Source organism: Homalodisca vitripennis, chromosome 5, assembly GCF_021130785.1.
Source record: "Homalodisca vitripennis isolate AUS2020 chromosome 5, UT_GWSS_2.1, whole genome shotgun sequence".
Taxonomy (NCBI): domain Eukaryota; kingdom Metazoa; phylum Arthropoda; class Insecta; order Hemiptera; family Cicadellidae; genus Homalodisca; species Homalodisca vitripennis.
In genome coordinates this window covers 170,471,390-170,493,961 of record NC_060211.1, presented here as the reverse complement: position 1 = coordinate 170,493,961, position 22,572 = coordinate 170,471,390, and the positions used below count along the sequence as shown (strand labels likewise).

The 22,572-nt window shown below is 32.5% G+C and overlaps 2 protein-coding genes across 2 annotated transcripts in view; one reads left to right on the top strand and one right to left on the bottom strand.

Moving 5' to 3' along the window:
* LOC124363712 overlaps positions 1–7,720 on the top strand; it is a 36,882-nt gene extending 29,162 nt beyond the window's left edge. The window contains 1 exon segment of the mRNA XM_046818975.1: positions 3,779–7,720. Coding sequence (XP_046674931.1) covers positions 3,779–6,432 — 2,654 coding nt within the window. The 3' untranslated portion in view covers positions 6,433–7,720.
* Positions 1–22,572, bottom strand: part of LOC124363149 (serine/threonine-protein phosphatase 6 regulatory ankyrin repeat subunit C-like) — a 101,397-nt gene that overhangs the window by 34,359 nt on the left and 44,466 nt on the right. The window lies entirely within an intron of this gene.

Here is a 22,572-nt window from a genome sequence, read left to right as displayed (position 1 = left end):
AGTTTTGAAGCTACATTTAGTGAAAGGTAAAGGTTTTCCATCTCCTTCAGACATCAAACAACCTTTTGGCATAGGGTTAAGCTATCACAAATCAAGGCATCACAAAATTTATCTCTGCTACGTTCATCATCACACTTTGATTAGTGTACAACTTTTTTCATATTTTTTATAATGTACTGTATGTGTTTTGCACTTTATGTGGCAAAAGACGTACAAAAAGAGCAATAAAAGCTATTCTAAAATGTTGTACATTTGATGTCTGTTGGACATACAGCTGGGTTAAACTCACCGTACAAATCATATAAAGCATAGGGCTTTATATGATTTGAGCCCTGTGCCGGTTTAGGATAATGGTAAGGCATGGGATTCTTGAGCCCCATGCCAGGTTTTCAGAAAGAAAGCCCCACATCAGTGTGAATAGATGTAGAACTTATGTAGAAGGAAAATTATTCAATTCTTTGGATAGTAAAGTAAATATAAAAAACAAAACAACTGTACAAATATAACGTAAATACAAGCAGCCTGGAAATACTTTTATTTTTTTAAATTATCTCTATTGGTTGAACTGAGCTCTCTCTCAATGTTTCTGAAGATCATTGCCAATGAAGTGAAAATACCTTATGAGTGGTAGAAGGTGTTATTCTCATTGCTTTCTTCGGCTCAAGGTCTTAAAAATGGCCCATTGTGCGTTATGGATAAATTTTATATTATTTAATTAATTTAAAGCAACATTTCTTTTCAGTTATTGTTATGCAGTTGTAATATTCACTAATAGAGTTGAGTATCCCTGTAAATATGACACTGCAATATTATTTGAGCAAGACTTGTATCCACTATCTCGAGCAATAAAAACCTAGGAGTCTTTTGCCTTAAAAAATAAAAAAGGGTCTACTTGTAGGTGTTTGGCGACAAAAAATTACCAGATTGTTTCAATAATTAAAAGTCTGAGATGAAAATATTTTAAAAATCAATGTTTTTGGAACTGAAAAATATATTGCGCAACATAGTCATACTACCTGAGATAGGTGCTCTTCTGCTGTAACACAGCTGCTAGATGGCAATAGCTACTGTGATGTTATGCACTGTTTGGAAAACTACAACACCTTGAAATCTCGTGTTAACATTTTAGCTTAGCTAAACAAATTTAAAGTTTTTTTATCAATTAATCATAATTTGGTAATTAATTTTTAATCATTTTATTAGGTACCTCAAAAATTGTAGAATTATGTAATATGGTTAGGCATAATCAATTCTATGATATTATCCTATCATAGCTAGGGTAAATGCTAAAAATTCTAATTCAGATTAATTAACATAACAAGTGAGCTGTTTACTTTACCGTGAAAATCGTACAAGAGTTTTCAGTGAATAAAAAGAAGCATAATAAATCACTATTAATTCAGAAAATATTCGTGAAGCATAAATAAATGTAAATAATAATATGTAAATTTTAAGTCTTTTGCAATAATATTAAAATATTGGTTTTAATGTTCCAATATCTGGTGTTGATGTTTTAAATGATAAGTATGCCATATACAGTAGGTAAAGATGGTGTAAATAATAGTCTAGAACTTAGTTTTTTCCTGAAATCAATAAAAATTTTCTTCTGAAAAGAAATTAGTCATCTGTCGCATTAGTTTTTGGTTGGGGTTGAGATGGAAGGGGAAAATATTAAATAATAAATAGAAAATCATGGCACATCCATATTAAACAATTATCAAACACAGATTTAATAGGCTGAATATTGATTTCTTAGGGAATTCATTTTTTGAAAGGATGGTTATACAATGCAAATTTGCTCGCAGTATGAAAGTGTTTGTCGACCTTTGAAAATTTTATAATTTATTTTCACGTTAGTTAAATTGTATTCTGTTCGAATTAAACAAAATGTGAGCTTATTTGCCAAGAACTGCTAGTATAAAATATTGAGCATTAAATTAAAAATTGTTTTTCTAAATTATAGGCCTATTTCAAAAATTTGTATTTTACCTAAACTGACACTTACAAGTAGAATAGACTCCTGTCTACCTCATTCTGTAACTCAAACTCCTCTCTTTTTATTACAAAATAAAACAACTTTCATATTTTAATATATTTGGATAACTTTTAAAGTGAAATATGGTGGTAATGGTAAAATGAAATATCTACAATAATGCAATATGATAACTTTACCAATGTAACTTTTGACTCCCAGAAAGCCTATTTGGATGATTTCCTATCTATGCCAGTCCTATTCAATTGAAAGTTTAATAACCACAGACTTGTTTGTGAAATTGTCATGGCCACATTAGGATTAAAATCCAGATTCCTAGGTGATGCTAACCACTCAGCTACCAGGTAATGACTGTAATTTATATTTGATAATGCTATAGGGATTGGGGACAACTGATGAAATTTTTCTTTGAACATTTAAACAGCGTTGTTTGTATTTTATCAACAAAGATGCTTGCCTGAAGCTTTACAAATCTTGGAGTAGAGGTTGGATATTATCTTTCTGCTCTTCCAGCTTGTCGTGCTGAGATACGATTTGTAGTTTTTCTTTAGAATTATATGTCTTCAAGTTATATTATCAAAAAATAAAGAGTATACCATCCATTAAAATTCCATTGGTTTTCCCCTGCTTTGGAATATGTGATGTGATGCGTGGGTGTACAATATTTGAATAAAGTTGGTATCTTAGATAACAAAAAGAGATTAGAGAAAACGTTTTTACTGCAGATGGAACATTTTAACTGTGGCTGTATAACTTATATTTGTACTCAGTTGACTTTTATAATGATTGAACCTGTTAATAATATAATAAATTAAGCTAAAACCAATACAAAGAATCTTTCCGTATGAACTAAATTGGTAAGGCACTGCACTGAACTATTATCATTATAATTCTAAATACCAGCAAAGGACTCTCTTGCAGCTAATGAAATACTTTATAAAACGATCATGTCCATTTTCAACCAGTATATATTGATATTGACACCAGACTTTTAGCATTGTTTGAATTTGAATTTGACATTTATGTTGTGGAATCGTCAATTAAGTCAAAACATCAATAATTATCAATCATTTAAAACTATTATATATTGAAGTTAACATTCATTTATTGAAATTAAATAATGGATACATAATTTTATTTAGAACTACTTATTAAAATGTACACTTTTGCAACATAGTCTACTGGAGTGACAAACAGGAATATGTGTATTTGTAAGGTTTATATTATGATATTATATTGATTACAACACAATAGAACATTCAATGTGATATATTAATTACAATATTTTTAAACCTTACTACATTACAGAGTCATAGTTCGAGTTATGGCAGAAGTTGCTTAGCACTATTGTTTGAGTTGAGTTTTGAATATTTACTTAACTATCCGAAGAATTAAATAATTTTTCTTCTTCATAACTTCTTTCATGTTAAAAAAAATAACTATGTTTTACATATTGTATAAAATAATCTATGTTTATGATCAGATCAAAACTTCCTTGATTTAAATGTGATCATAATTTAATTATGTATATGTGCTTAGTATTAAATTACCTATGTTGGATTTCATTTCATACTCTGAATAAAATTATAATGCAAAATTCTTCTTACTTCCGATTTGTTTCAGGCCTTAAGAAAACATAGTAACCCGTCTCACTGGAGCCAATTCAGCACAACTGTACCTTTATAAATAATTTAATTCAGTCTTATAATTAAGTACACTACACACAGTTAAAAATAGTAAAAGGAAAATATCAATAGATACAAAAGTGGTCTAGTTGATATTTTAATATGAAAATGGTTCCTGAAAGAATTCAGATCTCCTTGATGGAGGAAATGGAGGCATTATTAAATCAAGGTCAAGATATAAATGCCCAAGATGAATACGGCAGAACACTTCTGGACAAAGCAGTTTGGAGGGGTTCAGAGCCTGCAGTTGATCTACTGCTGGAGAGGGGAGCAGATGTTAATATCTGTAACAACAGAGGAAGGTCTCCTTTACATTTGGCTGTCTATAGAAACAATGCAACTATTTTTGGAAAATTATTTGATAAAGGGGGCAATCTAAATCTAGTAAATAAGTTGAAATCTCCTCTTGAATTAATAATTAAAAGAAGATGTTTAAAAATGATTGAAACTCTTATTGACAAAGAATTTGTTTTTGAAAATGAAGTGCATGATTTCCCACTCCTTCATTATTTTGTTTACATACATTATGTATCGGGAGTGGAGGTATTGTTAAAGAAAGGAGCATATTTGAACTGCAAAGACAAACGAGGTAAAAGTCCTCTTCATATCGCCATTTGCAGACAGTACATTGATATTACACAAATACTTCTCAACAAAGGTGCAGTGGTGGATATCAGGGATAATGGTGATGAGACACCTCTTCACTGTGCTATTAAAAACTACTTTAAAGCTGGTGTTGAGTTATTGCTTAGGCAAGGTGCTAACGTGAACTTAAAGTGTAACGAAACTACACCACTTCACCTGGCTGCTACAAATATAAATGAAGGTATATTTGATGCATTGTTAAATCATGGTGCCAATATAAATGAGAGAGACTGGGAAGATAATACAGTTTTACACACTGCAGCACAAGTGGATTTTATTTATGGTGTTAAAACAAGTTTAAAAAGAGGTGCCAAAGTAAATGAGAAAAACTATGGCGGCCAAACACCTCTTCATCTTGCTTATTCAAAGGAGATATGTGAGATATTGCTGGATAGTGGAGCTTTACTGGAGGCAAGAGACTTTTTTGGGTTTACACCTTTCCTTATGGCAGTCCGGTATGACTTATGTACTGTTAACATTCTGTTGGAAAGAGGAGCAGAAGTAAATGTGAGAGATAATAGAGGAAGGACTGCCTTTCATCACGTAGAGGATGATTTGGAAACATTAAACACTATATTAGATTATGGTGGGGAAGTAAATATAAAAGACAATGAAGGAAATACTCCTCTCCATGTACTCATTTCTCGTGGGTTTTATTCTGAATGTATTGAGCTCCTACTTAAAAGGCAAGCAGGTGTAAACATAAAGAACAATGCAGGTCTTACTCCTCTACATTTAGCAGTTTTGAACAACCGAACATCTGTAATTGAGTTGTTGTTAGATAATGGTGCCGACGTTTTCCTAAAAAATAAGGAAAACATGTCACCACTTCAACTTGCACTGTACAGAAAAGCGGTAAGGCCAGTAATAAGTGTTATGTTGGACAAGGGAACTATGTTGAACTTTAGGGACAGAGACACAAACAGTCCTCTTCACTTTGCTGTTTCAAATGGGGATTATGATCTGGTCAAAGCATTGATAGATAATGGAGCTTGTGTGAACTCAAAAAACAGCAAATGTCAAAGTCCTCTGCATATTGCTGTTTCAAGATCATTTGAACCAATAGTTCAACTACTGTTAGAGAAAGAATCAAATGTGAATGACAGGGATGCTGAAAACAGAACCCCCCTTCATTTGGCTGTCTTAGCAAACAATAAGACTTTGGTTGAAGCATTAATTGATAAAGGAGCAGATGTAAATAATAAAGACAATCGAGGGAGTACCCCTCTCCATTATGCAATTTTATGTACAAACTTTGAAGTAAGCATTCTTTTAATCCATAAATCAATTGTAAACCTTAGAGATAAGTGTTATAGAACACCACTTCATTTAGCAGTCTTGTACGAGTTTGATGCTGTAGTTGATCCTTTACTTGCCTCAGGAGCTAAAGTAAATTTGAGTGACAAGAAAAGGAACACACCTCTCCATTATGCTGCTCAAAATAAATCAGAGTCATTATCCAGAAAGCTTTTGGAGAGAGGAGCTGTAGTTGATATTCAAAACTCAAAAGGACAAACGCCCCTCCACGTGGCTATAAATCGTCTACGGTTCACTGAAGGTAACTGTGTTCGAGTGTTGCTGGATTATGGGGCTACCATGGATGATATAAAAGATTATAAAGGGAAAACACCAGTAGAATATAGAGAGGAATCTGTAGATCTGCCAGTTTTGTTTTTAGAAACAATCATAAAAACTTGCTGTGCTAATTTAGAACTAAATTTGAATAGTAAAGTTGTGTCAGACCTCAAATCTTATGGTGAACTAGTTCATTTTCAAAACACTTGCTTAACTGAATTGAAATACATGAAAAAAAAGAAAATTGGTAGCAATAATCTCTATGATGTGTTTTCCAAATACAGGGATCCTAAATTTTCTATGAAACAATCCATGGTAGAAGCGATTTATTCTCCCACTTTGGATGTAGAGTTTCCATTATATGCCTCATTTTTGAGAGCAACATTTCAGAGAGCAAAAGTTAGGCATAAACTGTTAGATTTAGCGGTAGAAAAAATGAGTGCTACAATTGATATAACATTGCCAAATGAGGTGAAAAGGCATATTATGTGTTATTTAAGTGACCGAGAATTGAAAACTTTATTGTACAAATAAGTGTATGCAGTAAGTAATGAGTGTTTGTTAACATTTCAAATAACTGCATCTTATTGTATAAACATGCTACAAAATGTCACAATTAGTTCTACAGCAAGTAACTTACAGCTGTGAAAGCATTAATTTAGTAAGCAGAGATAATGTTCATTTTAAATAAGAATACATACATTTTTGTTTCTTGATTTACTTTTTGTTGTTATCTACCTGTATAGTACGAAAACCATTACATTTTAGAATACCAGTGTATAACATATTAATGATACAAGTACATTACCGTTAATTTTATACTGAAAAATAACATTGATAACATTTGCTTCAAACAGTGGAATAAAGTTTAGTAATTATTATGACAGATAAGATTATACCTGGATAATAATAATAATTTTAAGGATAGATAAAACAATATTTAAATGTAACTTTCTTTCATATGTTAGAAACACGTATTCATACTCAAAAATGTTAGTGAATAAACTAAACTATCAGATGTAATTTATTTTATTTCTAATTATTTAAGAACAGTTTACTTCTGTAGAAAGTAACTACACTTTGAAATATATATATCTCTAAAATGAAAAGGAGTTAGTCATAACTTTTAATATAAAATATTGATACATCTTCACGTACTTTGTTCCTGCCATAGACTAGACTTTTTTACAAAAGTTGGAAAGTGTTTGAAATCCAAATATCCGTTCTGGCTTAGTTGGAAGAAAGATGGATTTCACAACGACTGTTATCTTTAAATGTAAAACTGAACATGCATTATTACTCTAGAGAACACTAAACTAACTAGCAGAGTTACAATAACGGGAATATATATTCTTAGTTTAGGACATGAACAATTTGACTAAGTAGTGGTAATATTTGTCTGTCTATTCCACGAATCATTATGGTGTTTATTTATTTATTCTAATATTTCATTAATTAAAATGTATTCGTGGTTGTTTAGAAAGAAGGCTGCGATATGAAAACTGAAGTAGAAATGATTCCTTTAGGTTTCGTTTGAGAAAATTTGAGTACCATGACACTACGCTGGTATTCTTTGAATGCACCACCGTACATATTTTTATATACCGTATTGGAAGTTTAATTAAATCCGTAATATATTTTTAAACTACAAAGTACTACTTTGTTAATAACTAATTTAAATGTAAAACACCGTGTGTTTACTATTTAAAATAATGTTTATAAATTAAAATTTAATTTGTATGTTTAGATAAGCAGTGTTTGTATAGAAGAAGTTTTGTTAGTACAGAGTATTTAACGTTTCATATTAAATATTTTGTATCGATAAGATCGTTTCATTTCCCTGTTTTTTATTACTATATAATTTTATACTTAAGGTTACTTGAACTATTGACTGAGCAATGCAAGGCTCTATAGTTTGACTTGTTTTGTCCTACATTACAGTCAAACATATTGTTACTGTGCTATGATTCGTTATAGCCGGCCCCAGAATCACTGAGCCCTGCGCTTCGAGGCTGCACAAAGCAGTACTCAGTTGTTATTATAGTATGCCTTAATGGGAATCTTAATTTTGTATAAGATGATTGAAAGCCAGGTAGCGAAATGCTCAGGAAAGTTTGTAAATAGCTCAAAGTAATTTGAGAATACATATAATTAGGAACAGTCTCAGAACTGAAGGCTTGGTAATGTGTAGAGAATTTGTCTCTTGTACAAAAATCTGTTTGACGTTGCAAGCTTTATATAACATACTTATTCAATAAACGTTGATGCTCCTTATTGAAATTGAATAATAAGATAAGCTAACCAATTGTATGTAATATGGAACACATTATGCAAACATGCACAAGTTGTTGCAAATGCTTAAACACCTCATTTACAGTTAAGATAAGAGAAAGAATTCTTAGATAGAAAAAGTAAAGATATCTTCAGTATGTGGAGAGGTATTTGATGGCATTGTCCAAGTATTTATTTTACAAAAAGAGGAATGTTAACTGTAACAAAAACTGAGGAACTTGCTTGTTCTGAACAATAAAAAGTGTCTGGTATTGCTTAACCCTTCAGAACCAAAACAGGGTTTTAATTTTTTTTTAACTATTATACACAAACATATGTTTATATAAGGTACGATAGTAAAAATTTGAATACAGATTTAATTAATACAACAACCAATGTTATCAGTTATTTCAACTGTTCAAGTTTTAATCAATATCTTTTACAGTCATATAATCCTATGCAACCTGGATTCCCCCACCCAAACTCCAAATGAATTCATCAATGAAATGATATTCTATGCCGTTTTCCCCATAGAGTATCAACTCTCAGATTCCAACTCCGAATGTGAAATAAAAATCTCCTAGCCGCTACTGACTCTACCCCCAAATGAATGTGGAGGCGGTGACCTCGAAAGGAGACAAATGCAAGCATGGACCTCTGCTACCAAACTCTATACGCTGCATTTTTGCAAGGCTTTCTAATTCCGGAAAACAAATTGTTTTATTTAGTTTTTTGTTTGATCCTAATGGCCTTGCTTACGAGAACATGTTAGTTTTTTTCTAAATCACTTTATCAACCCAAATACCAGTTTCTGATAGAGATATTACCCCCTTCAGATGACAATACCGCCGTTGTAAGTCTCAACGAAGCCAAACCATATTATCATGGTTTTTGACGACATAGAATAGAATAGAAAACTCTCTTTATTGCAGGAATGTACAAACATTTTCTTTCAAATGAAAATATATGGTTAAAACAATTCATAAATATACAATAATTAATACTAAAATATGTACTATAAATCTGTATATTCTCGCAAAAGGTAGCCCTTACAGGCATGAAGCCCAATTATAAGGGAACCCTACGCTAAGGTTTACCTCCCCGGTAAAACGACAATTAAATAAAATTCTTATATTACGTTGAAAGAACAACGACTTTTAAAAGAAATTTAATCTCTATGTAAAAGAGTCTGTCAAACTAAAAATAATAATGATAAAATTAACATAAACTTATTACTTTTTTCATAATAAAATATACATATATTACAATATAGTACTTAATTTTATAATAACAATATACTCGTATATAAATATACCACTATATTTTATTTTAAATATACTAGAGCTAAAAAATAAAAAATCATTACTACATATTTTATTAGGTTTGCGAAATAATATTAAAACCTTTTTTCTTAAAATTCATAGTTTTTAAAGATATAATCTAAACTATCGACAACATTGTTTAGCAAATTAAATGCTGCCAACATTGGCGAAGTGGCGTGCCCTACCGTTCTAGCATACTCCACGTATGCTACTGCCTACTTGCTCGGCCTCCTCGTCTCGGTACGTGCCACTGTACACCCGCCAGCAGCTCGGGGTCGTCCGCGGACCCAGACATGACACGCTTAAGGGGATTCTGGACACACATTTGGCAACAAATGTCAAATTATTACATTTTAAAAAATTTATTTTTGCTCCCTGGACATTTCTCTACAAGAAAACATTAGGTTTTAGTGTTTTTGGACCTTATTTCCTAAAGGAAAATTCAATTTTCATTAGGCACTACACAGGCGCCATCGGCAACAAAGTTAGCTATTTGTTGCCCAGACATGAATTCCCACTGAAAAATCCTCTAATATTATTATCTGTGCACACATTATAATATGGCTAATAATATACATTGTTTATTTTACATGCCTTTGAAGTTTGTATTGATTCTCTGTCAGCTGTCATAGATCAGAAAGAAAGAAAACTGTACTATAATGTCATTGTTTTGATTGACAGTTGTTCCTAGTTACACTCAAGATTTTATTGCAGTATATTGTTCTTTACTTTTACTTTGAAAAATGGGTAGGGTAAAGAAACAAGAACTAAATATGAAGAAGAGAAATTTATAGAAAATAGGAAGAGGAAAATAGGTGGAGAAGTGAAAAACACAGTGGTGATGGTAAACTAATGACAGGTGAAGGCAGTTCTAGGCCTAGTGTTGAAAGTGTAGCTTCAACTAGTGGTTTTATCTCAAGGCTAATCCTCATAGTGCTTTAGATTATAGCATTCCAGCTTCTTCATCAAGTGATAATGAGGTTAGTAATAAGCCTACTGGATTTGCTCTTTATACTAGGTACAAGGAAAACATTGAGATTAGTGATGATGGACCCCAGTATGGATTTATAGATTTGAAAATATTAACAGAATATCTGGCATCTTTTCCATGTAACAATTGTTATTGTGAAACTCTGGAAGTCATCCATGTAGATAGCAAGTCAGTTTTTGGAAATCCCATACAAATGACATGTTCTACTTGCGGTGTTGCAAGTAGGCCTACGCTTCCGACTTCTTCTACGCTAACCAATAATGAATCCCCCCAAAAAGTGTTCCGATATAACTCGTAGAGTAGTAAAAGCTTTTACATCAATGGGGAAGGGTCACAGGGCCTTAGATATCTTTTGCATGACCATCAATATGAAGCCCATGAACTTCAAGACTTTTTATTCTCATAAAAGTCTTACACCAGTCTTTTAAGCAAAAAGTGAACCAATCGCTTATCAGCGCTAGAAATGAAGTCAAGAAATATTATGGAGAAATTGACAACCCAAGTAACATCATAGACATAACTGTCAGTTATGATGGTACTTGGCAAAAAAGGGGATTTACCTCCAAGTACAGTATTGGTTGTTGTATACAGGTACTTACGGGACTTGTCGTAGACCTTGAAGTACTCCCTAAGTTTTGCGAGAAATGAAGCGAAAAACTAAATATTGCCCTGACACTTTTCAAAACTGGTACGAAGTAAATAAACCAACATGTAACCAAAACTATGTCGGATCTTCGCCAGGCATGGAGGTGGAGGCTGCGCATCGACTCTTTTTCGGTCAGAATCCTTTGGTTTTCGCTATACCACCCTCGTATCAGATGGCGACGCCAAAACATTGGTTACCTTGAATGAAAAAAGGGTGTACGGTGATGTAAAAATAGACAAAGTAAAGTGTATAAATCTTGTGGCAAAGAGACTAGGTACTGGGCTAAGTAACTTAGTCAAAAGTAACATCGGGACAAAAACCCCGTTAGGTGGTCGTACTCATGGCAATCTGTCGGAACCTGTAATAAAGAAGCTCACGGCATATTACAGAAACAATATTCAAAAAATTCTGGTGATATATCAAAGATGAAGCAGGGAATATTTTCTACACTAAGCCATTGCAAGTCCACTGATAAAAATCCACAGCATCACAACTGTCCTCAGGGAAAGGAATCCTGGTGTTTTTTCAGCGAGCCATTGCTGAAAATCGATCACCTGAATCGCACAAAGATTGAATCAAACCCCCATTATCAGAAGCAACAGCAGCTAAAATGGTACCATTATATATGACTATCCTCAGAAGCCCGACTGACCAGATATCTGCCAGGTAGAACTCAAAATACTAATGAGGCATTGCATAATGGCATATGGTCTACATGTTCGAAGAACGTGTACGCCTCAAAAATAAAACTTGAAATAGGCCTATTTGAGGCCATTAGTTTCTATAATACAGGATACCTAAAAATGTGTTCCAATTATCAAGAAACATTTGACATCAAATTAAGAAAGTTTAGTTCTTTGATTGCCAAAAGGTTGGACAAATCCCGTATTCGACTATCATCGGCCAGAAAAAAAGAAAAAACATCGCCTACAGGAAAAAATTAAAGCAAGTTCAGAAGAGGAGAGGATTCAAGAAAAAGAAGGACAGATGTATGGAGCTGGAGAGTTTTGAGGCATGTAATTTATGTGTTTGTTTTTTTGTTCTAAAATAATGTTACTTTCCACTCTAAGCAAAAAAACATGGTTTCTTATGTAAATGAAACATTATTTTCAGTATAAAGTAGGCCTATGGTAAGAAAGTATTGTTGTTAGTGCTAATGGTAGAAAATTATTGTTTATTGAATTAAATTTATATAGGTTAGTTTATGTTTATTTTCTTCAGTTTGTTTCTTTAAAAAAACTAACAAAACTTTAAATGTAATTTTCCAAAAATCACATTTTACAGCGTTTTGTAAAGAATATATTTGAATAACTCAGGTAATAATCAAGATATCAAGCTGAAATTTTACATGTTCTTGATAATATAAAGCAACTTTTTCGGTATAATTAAGTGTCTAGCATTAGTAGATTTTAAAATAAAAATTGTTTTATAATGTGTGCTGATAAAAATTTTTTTAAACAATTTTTCAACCTGGTTAAAAAATAATATATGCATGGTATCATCAAAAAATACCCAAAAATTAAGATAGTACTCATAGCTACAAAATGACACAAATTTGAAGGTGTTAGGTCAAATATTAGTCAAGTTATATCAATATTAAAAAAGTGTTACATTTTGCTGAATAAAAAGTTATAAAATAGTACTTAATGTTGGGGTTTCTGAACCCAATCAATGTTAAAAAATACTAAGTCTTCTTTCATCAAAAACTAAAAAAATGGTAAGTTTGAATCCAGAATCCCCTTATGAAAAACAAGGCTTGCGACCTTCTCCTTACATCCAAACGATGGAACTAAAACATCACTAAGAGATCTACGTATCTGACTGAGTAAATAGGATAAATACGGAATCCAAATACCTTAAAATACAAAGTTCTTAAAAAAACGTTTCTGAACTCTTTCAATCATTTCAATATACAAAGCTGAATGTGGAGACCAGACAATACTTGCAAACTCAAGTTTTGATCTAACTAATGACTTGTAAAGAGTTAGAAAAGTATTTTGATATTGACACAAACTGCAAGTTCGAGTTATAAAAATCCAAGTGTGCTGAGGGACCTACTGACCGTATTGACAATATGCTCATTAAACTGCAATTCTGATGCCATATTAACTCCCAAATCTCTGAATCTTCCAACTCTTTCTAAAACTGTGCCATCGATATTATATGGAAATAAAACTGGATGTAACATTCTATAGAATGACATAGTCGAACACTTAGATACGTTCAACATCAGTTTATTGCGGTTACACCACTGATTAAGTGAATCCAAGTCGTATTGTATAATTGCGCAATCAGATGGTAGTTTTAATAATGAAAAAATTGTTAAGTCATCCGCATACAATAGAAAATTACTTCTTAGAATGTAGGTAAGATTATTAATAAATATATTAAAACAAAGAGGACCTAAATTACTGCCCTGAGGAACTCTAGAGGGGACTAGGAAGGAATCGGACTTGTATCCCTGGAAGGAAACAAACTGCCGTCTATTTTTAAGGTAAGAGATAAAAAATTATATTATCTCAGCTGAAAATCCATAGTAATTCATTTTCTTTAAAAGAATAAAATGGTCAACCTTATCGAACGCTTTTGACTTGTCCGTATAAACAACATCGACTTGATACGACTTGAGTCCAAAGCTGAAGAAATAAAATTAACTAAATTCACCAGATTTGTACTTATAGAACGCAAAGGCATAAAACCATACTGACGAATGATGATATATTGTTTCATATGAAAGGATACATGATCAAAAATTATTAGTTCAAACACTTTAGCTGGAGTACATAAAATAGCTGCAGGTCTATAATTGGGGATTTCAAATCGGTTACCCTTCTTTAATATTGGAGTTATTTTAGTGTTCTTTCAACAATCCGGAAAACACTTGTTAACTAAACACAGGTTAAAAATATGACAGAGCGGTTTCTCAACAAATTTTGAACAACCTTTGATAATGTAATTGGGAATCAAATCAGGCCCGTATGAACACTTAGACGGAAGTTTTCGAATCGCGGCAGAAATCTCACTAACAGAAATGGAACGTAAATTAAAATTATTAACTTCATTCATTACAGGAGATTTATTAATCATGCCTGGATCCAAGAACTCCCCGCGGTCGTAAACCGAACTGGAATATCGTGCAAACCCAGTCGCTGCGCTCAAACCATTATCAAACTTTTCATTTTCCCAGACAAACCGCTGACCCACAGAATTTATTTTGGAAATTTTTTTGAATTAATGAAACTCCAAAACTTTTTAGGATCGCTCAACAGTGATTCTTCTGATTTACGTACACAATTATCATAAGACTGTTTAACCATACGCTTGAGTCTACACTGCCGAAACTTCTTTAAATGAACTGGATTTTTAAATCTCTTAAATAAATTTCTAAATCGAGCACACCTTATATGTCAACCGTGTTTCTACGCGAAGATTGTTGCACATCGCAGAGCTCCTTCTTAACTTGCTCTAGCTCACGTTGTAGCTGTGAATTCTTCACCTTGAGATTATAGATCACCTCGAGGCATTTGTCAATATCTTCTCGTTGGGCATTAATTAAAACCTTTACTTCGTCTATCTTGTCATGTGTAGAATCGATCGACTTTCCCATGGATTTTGATTCCTCACGAAATTCACGCATTTCCTTACCAATGCTTTCCAGTTGACTACTCAATGAACTCAAAATGTCACTGTCACTCATTGATCTAGTCTTAACTGTTGAGGGTTTTTCCGGGGGAGGCATGATGCCCTTTGCTCGGCGATAAGACAGACCGATTGACCTTGAACTGCCCAACTCCGCCCGTCGCTGCTGCAAAAAACTTGAAAGTGCAACTGAACACTTGCAAAAAACTACACTCTCCTTACATAAAACTTCATGAAACTTTAACACTAACGTAACAACATGTATATCTAACACTATGCCAAGTTACACAATCATCCGCTAAAGATAAACCACTTAAAACAAGGCGAACAAGCGGAGCCGAAACCAACGCACTCTAGTCTGAACTCATCGTCTCGTTATCTCTCGAGCTCATGCTTTACAATATAGTGTTTGTAAAGCATGACAACATACGCGTTTATTTCACTTTGGGCTGTTACAACAATATCGATGTTTTCTATCTTGGTCAAACATACAGTAGAATTTCGAAACAGCTGATACGGGACAATGCAAATTTCGGATGACACGAAAGCATTGTTTTACAGGTATTACGAATGTATACACTTGATTCGAACATAATTAATTTTAACGCATATTCAGGTAGCCTAGCGGAGTCCAAAGGTAAGTTTTACAAGTTGTGTGGGTGTGAGTACATTATTCACTCGCCTTTTAATTCTTTGAGCTTGAATTATTCTACTTGTACTTTCAGTATCTGCAAGAATTTCTTCATCAGATACTTCACGTTCTACAAATACTGCACCTTTAGAGTAAATTGTTACAGAGGGTACAAACACATTAGATTTTGACAGATATTGGGAGTCGACTAGGTTATTGCCTCAAATGTTTTATATTTAACTGGTAGATTTTTACCAATCCGATCAATGTAATGAATGCCAGAGTAATGAGTCCTAATTAATTATTTTACCTATACAAATCTCTTAATTAATTAAACATTTAATTTTTATTTCAGGTGGATTATGATAATATTTCTTGTCATTTTCATTAAGGTGTATATGACCTGTATCTCGTTTTCGTTTGTTTTGATTTATTTCAGTGTTTGTGTCAGTACTATAATCATGATCTTAAATTGTTTCTACGGGTTTTTGTGTCATATTCTGCCACAAGGACATCGCCTGCCAGACCCTATAACATGTTGGGCCCGGCCTGAGCAGATTTAAGTTGAAGACCACTTATTGCTTAATTGAATTGTTATAAAATAAAATAAAATGAAAAGAAAAGGAAATCAAAGTTGTTTTTTAATCTTAGAATAGAAACAGACTCAGGAAGATTTTTACATCTTATCTTACTCACTCAGACAGTTTAGTTGGAACAAAATTGAATGTTACAAATTTCTATAAGACACATTAAAATGCAATCGTGATAAGTGACGCTTCTACATCAAAGTACGAAATGTAGTTATTTTGTAATAAGTTCCAATTTTTATCATATTATCAGCTCTTAATTATCTGGTTATTTAATCTTTAGTTATGAAATTATCTTAATACTTGAGTATCTGTCACTATATAAATATATACACACACACACACGAATTTATCATATCAACTATTATTTTTATCAAATGTTTAACTACGCAGTGCTTGGTTAGTAAAATGGAGCTGAACTTAACATTCTAGGTAGTTCATGGGTATCTAATGTCGAAACGATGTAAAGAATTCGTTTTGGGCTTCATCGTCACCGTCTCTTTTGGATCTTTTCAGACATCCATTGATTCCGATTCCAGGAGTCAAGTCTGTCACAGTGTTAGACGACTTCAGCCGCTGCGCTGAGTGGAAGATGAAATGGAACTGAACTATATAAACATTCATACTAACAGAATTTGAAAAATATATTCAGAATATCCAAAGACATGTAGAATTGACTTATCTGAGAGACAGCTGTTTGAATAAAGGACAAATTAATGTTTACATTTCTTAACCAGTACGGGTTTTCAGGGTTTCGTTTGGCATTTAAATCTAACTTAATCTTTTAAATGTTGCATTTCCTCCATTAGGAGCGAGAGGTTTTTCTCTTTATTACTTACATTTATTTGATTTGGTTTACGTGAAACCATCTGGACAGTTGTGGATTTGGGTTGAGTTGCTTGCAACAGATATGTTTACGTTGTATCTGTCGTTTTGGACTGAGATGTAGTTTTAGGTACACTAGATTTTAGTTTAAAAAGTATGTAATTAAATATTTGGTAGAAATAAAAAATATAGGACTATAACATTTATTAGAGTTATACTTCTTTTGAAAATAATAGAATGTTTCAATATATTATTTATTATTCAATGTATTCAAGAGAATATAGTAATGTATAGTTGAATGGAATAAAGAAGATAAATTACAAGCAACAATGAAAAGATTTTAGTAAAGTTTAGTAAACATATTGTTAGCTGATGATGATATTGTTAGCACACATGACTCAAAGTCAGTTATGATTGTAAACATTTGAATGCTTATAGGGTTATAAGTTAATCCTCCTCCAACAGGTCTCTTGATAAAGCTTGAACATGTTGAATTACTCTTATCTAGGGTTTATCTGGGTAGAATAATTACTTACGTGTTCTATTATACATTATTTAGACTAACCGCTATCTTGTATCCAGCACGATATTGTGGAATGGCATATTTACAATAGCTGAAGAAACCAAAAACAGAGGGACCGTAGGCTAACACAACTAATCTAATTTGGTTTCTGATAATTTGAGGAAATAAACATACCTAAGACAGTTGCAATTGGAATCGCAAGCAATGTACCAGATACAAAATGCAATTTTTGGTAGCGAATGGGCAGCGGATCCATTTTCTTTTACAGATATGAGGTATTATACCGATTTGAAATTCTAAAGCTGATATACGTAATTCTTCGATTGAACCAAGACAATTAGATGATACAGAGATGATAAAATATTTGAAGGCTAGGAGATAAACCGATTACGTTTACTGTTATTAAGGAATTAAATTCAATCATACAACTTATTTTTGTGATGGGATGTTTGTGCTTATGCCAAGCCTAACTATCTGATTCTCATTAAAATATGTAACTAAAATTGTACCTACTTCCAAAACTTTTACCTAATTTCAAAATTACTAGTACCTAGTTTCAAAATTATACAGGTCTATCGTATCACATCGTGACGTAACTTATTTAATTAAGAAAGCCATGGACACCAAATTCAGGATTCCTCCACACTAGTTAAAAGTTACAGAAATCGTTAGAACTAGTCAATCAAATATCATGAAATGTTGTATAGAGATTCAAGTTATATCATGGTGGTTATAAAAACAGATTTTTCTCAAACTTCAGAGCCCCGAAACACTCAAATCAAATCATTTTTATTTTGCTATAATTTGGACCAATCACTCCACACACACACACACACACACACTGCTCTTTAAACTTCTAAAACAAATCAAGAAGCATCACTTCAGAATGTTTGTGATCCCAAAAAATGTCTGACATCCCGAGACAGCTCATCAAACCTTCTCGCAGCCAGACCACGGTCGAGGCAGTCGAAAGCCTTGATATCAAGAAATTACCCACAGTTTTCCAGTATTTTAAACTGCCAATAATATACTCAACCAAGTCTATTAGTGTCAATGTTGTTGTCTTCCCAGCAATAAATCCATGCTCAGTTTTAGGAATTATAAAATTATGATGTAGATGGCTTAGAAGTCTAGATAGCACTAATCTTTCATTAATTTTGGATTCAAATAGAAAAATTGATATTGGCCTGCAGTTTTGTCCCTTTTGTTGCATGTCTTGTGTAGTTGTTATACATTTGAGATTTTTAATTTGGAGGGAAATAATCTTTGAGATAGGCATTTGTTATTGTCTGTCAATGGTATACAGATCTCCTGAGCACAAGTCTTTATATCTTAGATGAGATAACATTAATTTCTGCACAATTCTTTGACTGCAGTTAATGGTTTTTATTACCTATTTAGTAGTAGTTGGCTGAAGTTTGGAGAGTATTGCATTGGGTGTATGGTCTGGTATAGTATGTGTAACGGATTTACTAGAAATACTAAAATTAGCATTTTTAATTGTAGCATTATGCTGTCAATGACCAGTATAGTTTTCCCCATTTCACAACATCAAATTGTTCAGATCTTTAAAGGCTAGGTTAAAAAATCAGTACTTTGGTTTTAAACTGTTTTGTGTTTTGCACTGTAATACTTTTAATGTTTTCTGTAATTTTTGTGATGTTAATATTTTTTGTTGTTTTTTTAGTTAGAAGTGCAAATATTGAACCTAAATTAAAATATATTCAGTCGCTTTTCAAGTTGTTAGTTCCATTTTAAATAGTAGTAATAACTAATCAAAGCTTTTCAACCATAGAGTAACTAAACAATCAATACAAAAAGTTTACAGGTTTGAACATTTATAATTCTAATTATCTACTTATACAGCAGTCATATATATAGAGAGAGTGTTCATCAAAAGTGTTCCAATACTTCGGGATTTTGTTCTACACATAAACATAAGCAAAAAGTTCATTTGAAGGAAGTCCTAAAATCTTTAGTTCTCCGTCTACCTGTATATATGTGGTTTTTATAAAAAAATACCTTTTGAACCAGTTAAGATGAAATTTTGATGTATTTATATTTTGCCTAACTTTTGGATTAAGTTTGTATAAGGCGAAAGCAAGAAAAGATAAATAATGAACCTTTTCAAACAATGAAGATGTTGGCAATTCCCTCGACTTCTCGAGTGATTGTTAGGAAATTCCATCATTTCCGTTTATAAGTTTTTAAAAAGATTTCGAAGATTTATAGTTTATTCGTAGCAGATTTGACAACATTTCCAATAGATTTTACATTGATTCTAAGGAGATTTAACATTAAAACTGAGGGGGCTAGAATCAAAACTCGTCATGTCCATTATGGGTAAATGTTCAGAAATCCAAAAAAACTGTTTGGGATATTTTCTCTTTTGCAACATAGTTTTTATGGTAATTAATGTGTTAAAGGATAAAAAGTAATGTCTAATAAGATCCATTTCAAGCCTAAAAGGTTGAATACAAGGACTTTATAGCATACAATAATTTGGACATGGCAAGTTTTGTTACAAACTGTTGGGACATAACTAGTTTTGTTTTCTTATCTTCAAGGACATGGCTAATTTTGTTACTGAGAAATAGAGAAACAATTGGTTTTATTGCTAGTAATAATAATGAAATGTTTACAGGTTTGAGAAAAAAACACACTTTTATTGTTACAAAAACTGTACAGTGTTACAAAATCTAAACTAGTTGTTTTGCTAAAAAAAGTAATAAAATTTATTTAAAAGCTAAATAAAAGGCTTAACTAGGCTTGAAAATGAAACTATACCGTAGCTTCCTCAATAAACTCTCGTGGTTCACACCAATCTTCATCATTGCCATTATTATTATTCACAACATGATCAGCTGATGTCAAAACTTGTTTATACTATAATAGTGAAGGTTCATTTTGCCAATCTTCACTGAAATGTTTTTTCAATAAATTATCCACATCATTGAGTTTTTCGGGTTTTACTTTGACATTGGAAGAAACAAACACTTTAGACATAAAATTAATGGACTTCCCTTTCTTACAAACACCCTTGTATTTACCAAAATCCCTCCTATAATGCTCTTCGCCTCTAACAACGACACCACCATTTCTTGATCTTTTAATAAAAATCCTTTTCTATTTATTAAATTGGAAAATGCCAATTTGTTTGTGCGCTTAAGCACGTCATCCTTGCTAAGCTTCAAATCCAAAAATGTCACTGTCCTTACCATGTTCGATTGTGGTTCCTATGATCTTTAAAAACTTGCAAATAATCCTCTGGAAGAACGATCGTATCTTTCTTCCTCAACACCTTCTCTATCCGTCCAAAAACACGATCTGGAGGAATATATGAATGCCCGACTACTGGGAAAATCTGCACTTTATTAACATGATTTGGAGCATCATGTGCAAGCCAATAGGATAACATTTGCTACCACCGAAGTGTTCTTATTTTGGCCACCACACCCATCTGATATCAGCCTTACCTCTTCACGATCGTTTGTAAAATCTGTATGACAAAGACTGTGATAAATTTGCGGATGCAATATCATTCGAGCCTTAAGCTGCTTCATTTTCTTTCCAAACATAAAGAAAAACATTTTCTTTTGACTGAGGATCTTTTGATCATCCTTTACACATAGTAAAGTTGTAATAATATAACTGGGCGGGAATAGTATGCTGCCTGGTCAGGAACCTTGAGTAAGACAAGAGTTTTTTGGTAATCATATAAGAAAATAACAACTCTATCATCACAGGCTTTGACCTCTTCAATAGCTCGTAATTTTGTATTATTCATTATAATGTTTAAAAACTTTCACCTAGAAGTTTTTAACTAATATAATGCTCCTAGCAAGGTAATTAAAATGAATAACAGTGTATAGGTCAGATTTAGAACCTACTACAAATACATCTCATTTCCAAAGAACAACATAAAAATGCTATTGCCGGGCTGTTAGTATTTTTTTCAATTTCCACCATGCAGTTTCCATAGTAATTAAAAACTAGGAAACTGTTCCAAATTAAAAGGGAAAGAAAAGGAAAATTGTAGTAATGTTTAAAATGGTCAGTTATGATTCTGTCAACTTAATCAGCCATCTGTTTCTAAGGGACATGGCGAGTTTTGTTACCAAGTGGACAAGGCCGGTTTTTGATTCCAACAGCGTGTTGGACAAGACCAGTTATGTTTCTAACCCTGATATTTAACTATATATTTAAACAGGTTTTGGCAAGTTTTGATTCAAACTATCTACACATTTGAAATAGAGGCATGCATAGAGAATAAGATCACACTCCTAACTCAATTTCTAAAAAATTGGACATGGCGAGTTTTGATTCTAGCCCCCTCAACTGCTTAAGAAAGTAGAAGCAAACAGCTATAAATAGATTCGGTTATTTTTCATTCGTGATTCCTCAGATTTTCATTTATGGTTCACTAGAGTAGATATATATATACATATATGCCGGTCCTGGATTACTTTTGGAAACGAACGGATGTAGATTCGGTTAAATTTTCATTTGAGATTTGCTGTGTTGTTTCTCAGCTTCCTTTATGGTACATTGAACCGGACTTTACATTGATTTTCGGTCGGCTCTAAAAGTGGTCCAGGACCGGCATATACATATCTACTTATACGTATATATACCTTTTGTATATATATACACAGGCCCGAGAAGACTAATTCGGTAATAAATCATCTACTCTCGGCCATTGTAATATACATCTAGCCTAAGATATTTCTGACGCCACACTTGTTTGTTTTGATGCCAAGAAAATGCACACACAGCCTGTAAAGGTTCGAAAGTTTACTTCTAACAAAAAACATCCAAGTTGAGTTTCATTAAAGCCTTTAAATCTATAGAAACAGTTAGACATTTTTTTCTATAAGCTAGACATTAACCTTATCTTTAATTCCTGCATTACACTACTGATCAATTTCATTGTCTGAATAACCACTGTGCTCCAAAAGTGATTACAGAAAATATTGAAATAAGTGAAATTATTTTTATGCTTACTCCATGCTTTGAAGACTAAATATCACCTCATTTAAAAATGGTAGGCTACTTACATTAATTAAAAATATGGTTGTGCTGTAATATTATAATTTTTAAATAGAACAGTTGATTACATTTTTACAGAATCTTTTAATAAATAAAATTGTTTGCTGCAATGCATTTCTAATAGAATTTTCACATCTTTATCACCAGCCCTGAGGTCTTGGAGAAAAGTTATTCCTGAGCCTCCAGGGCG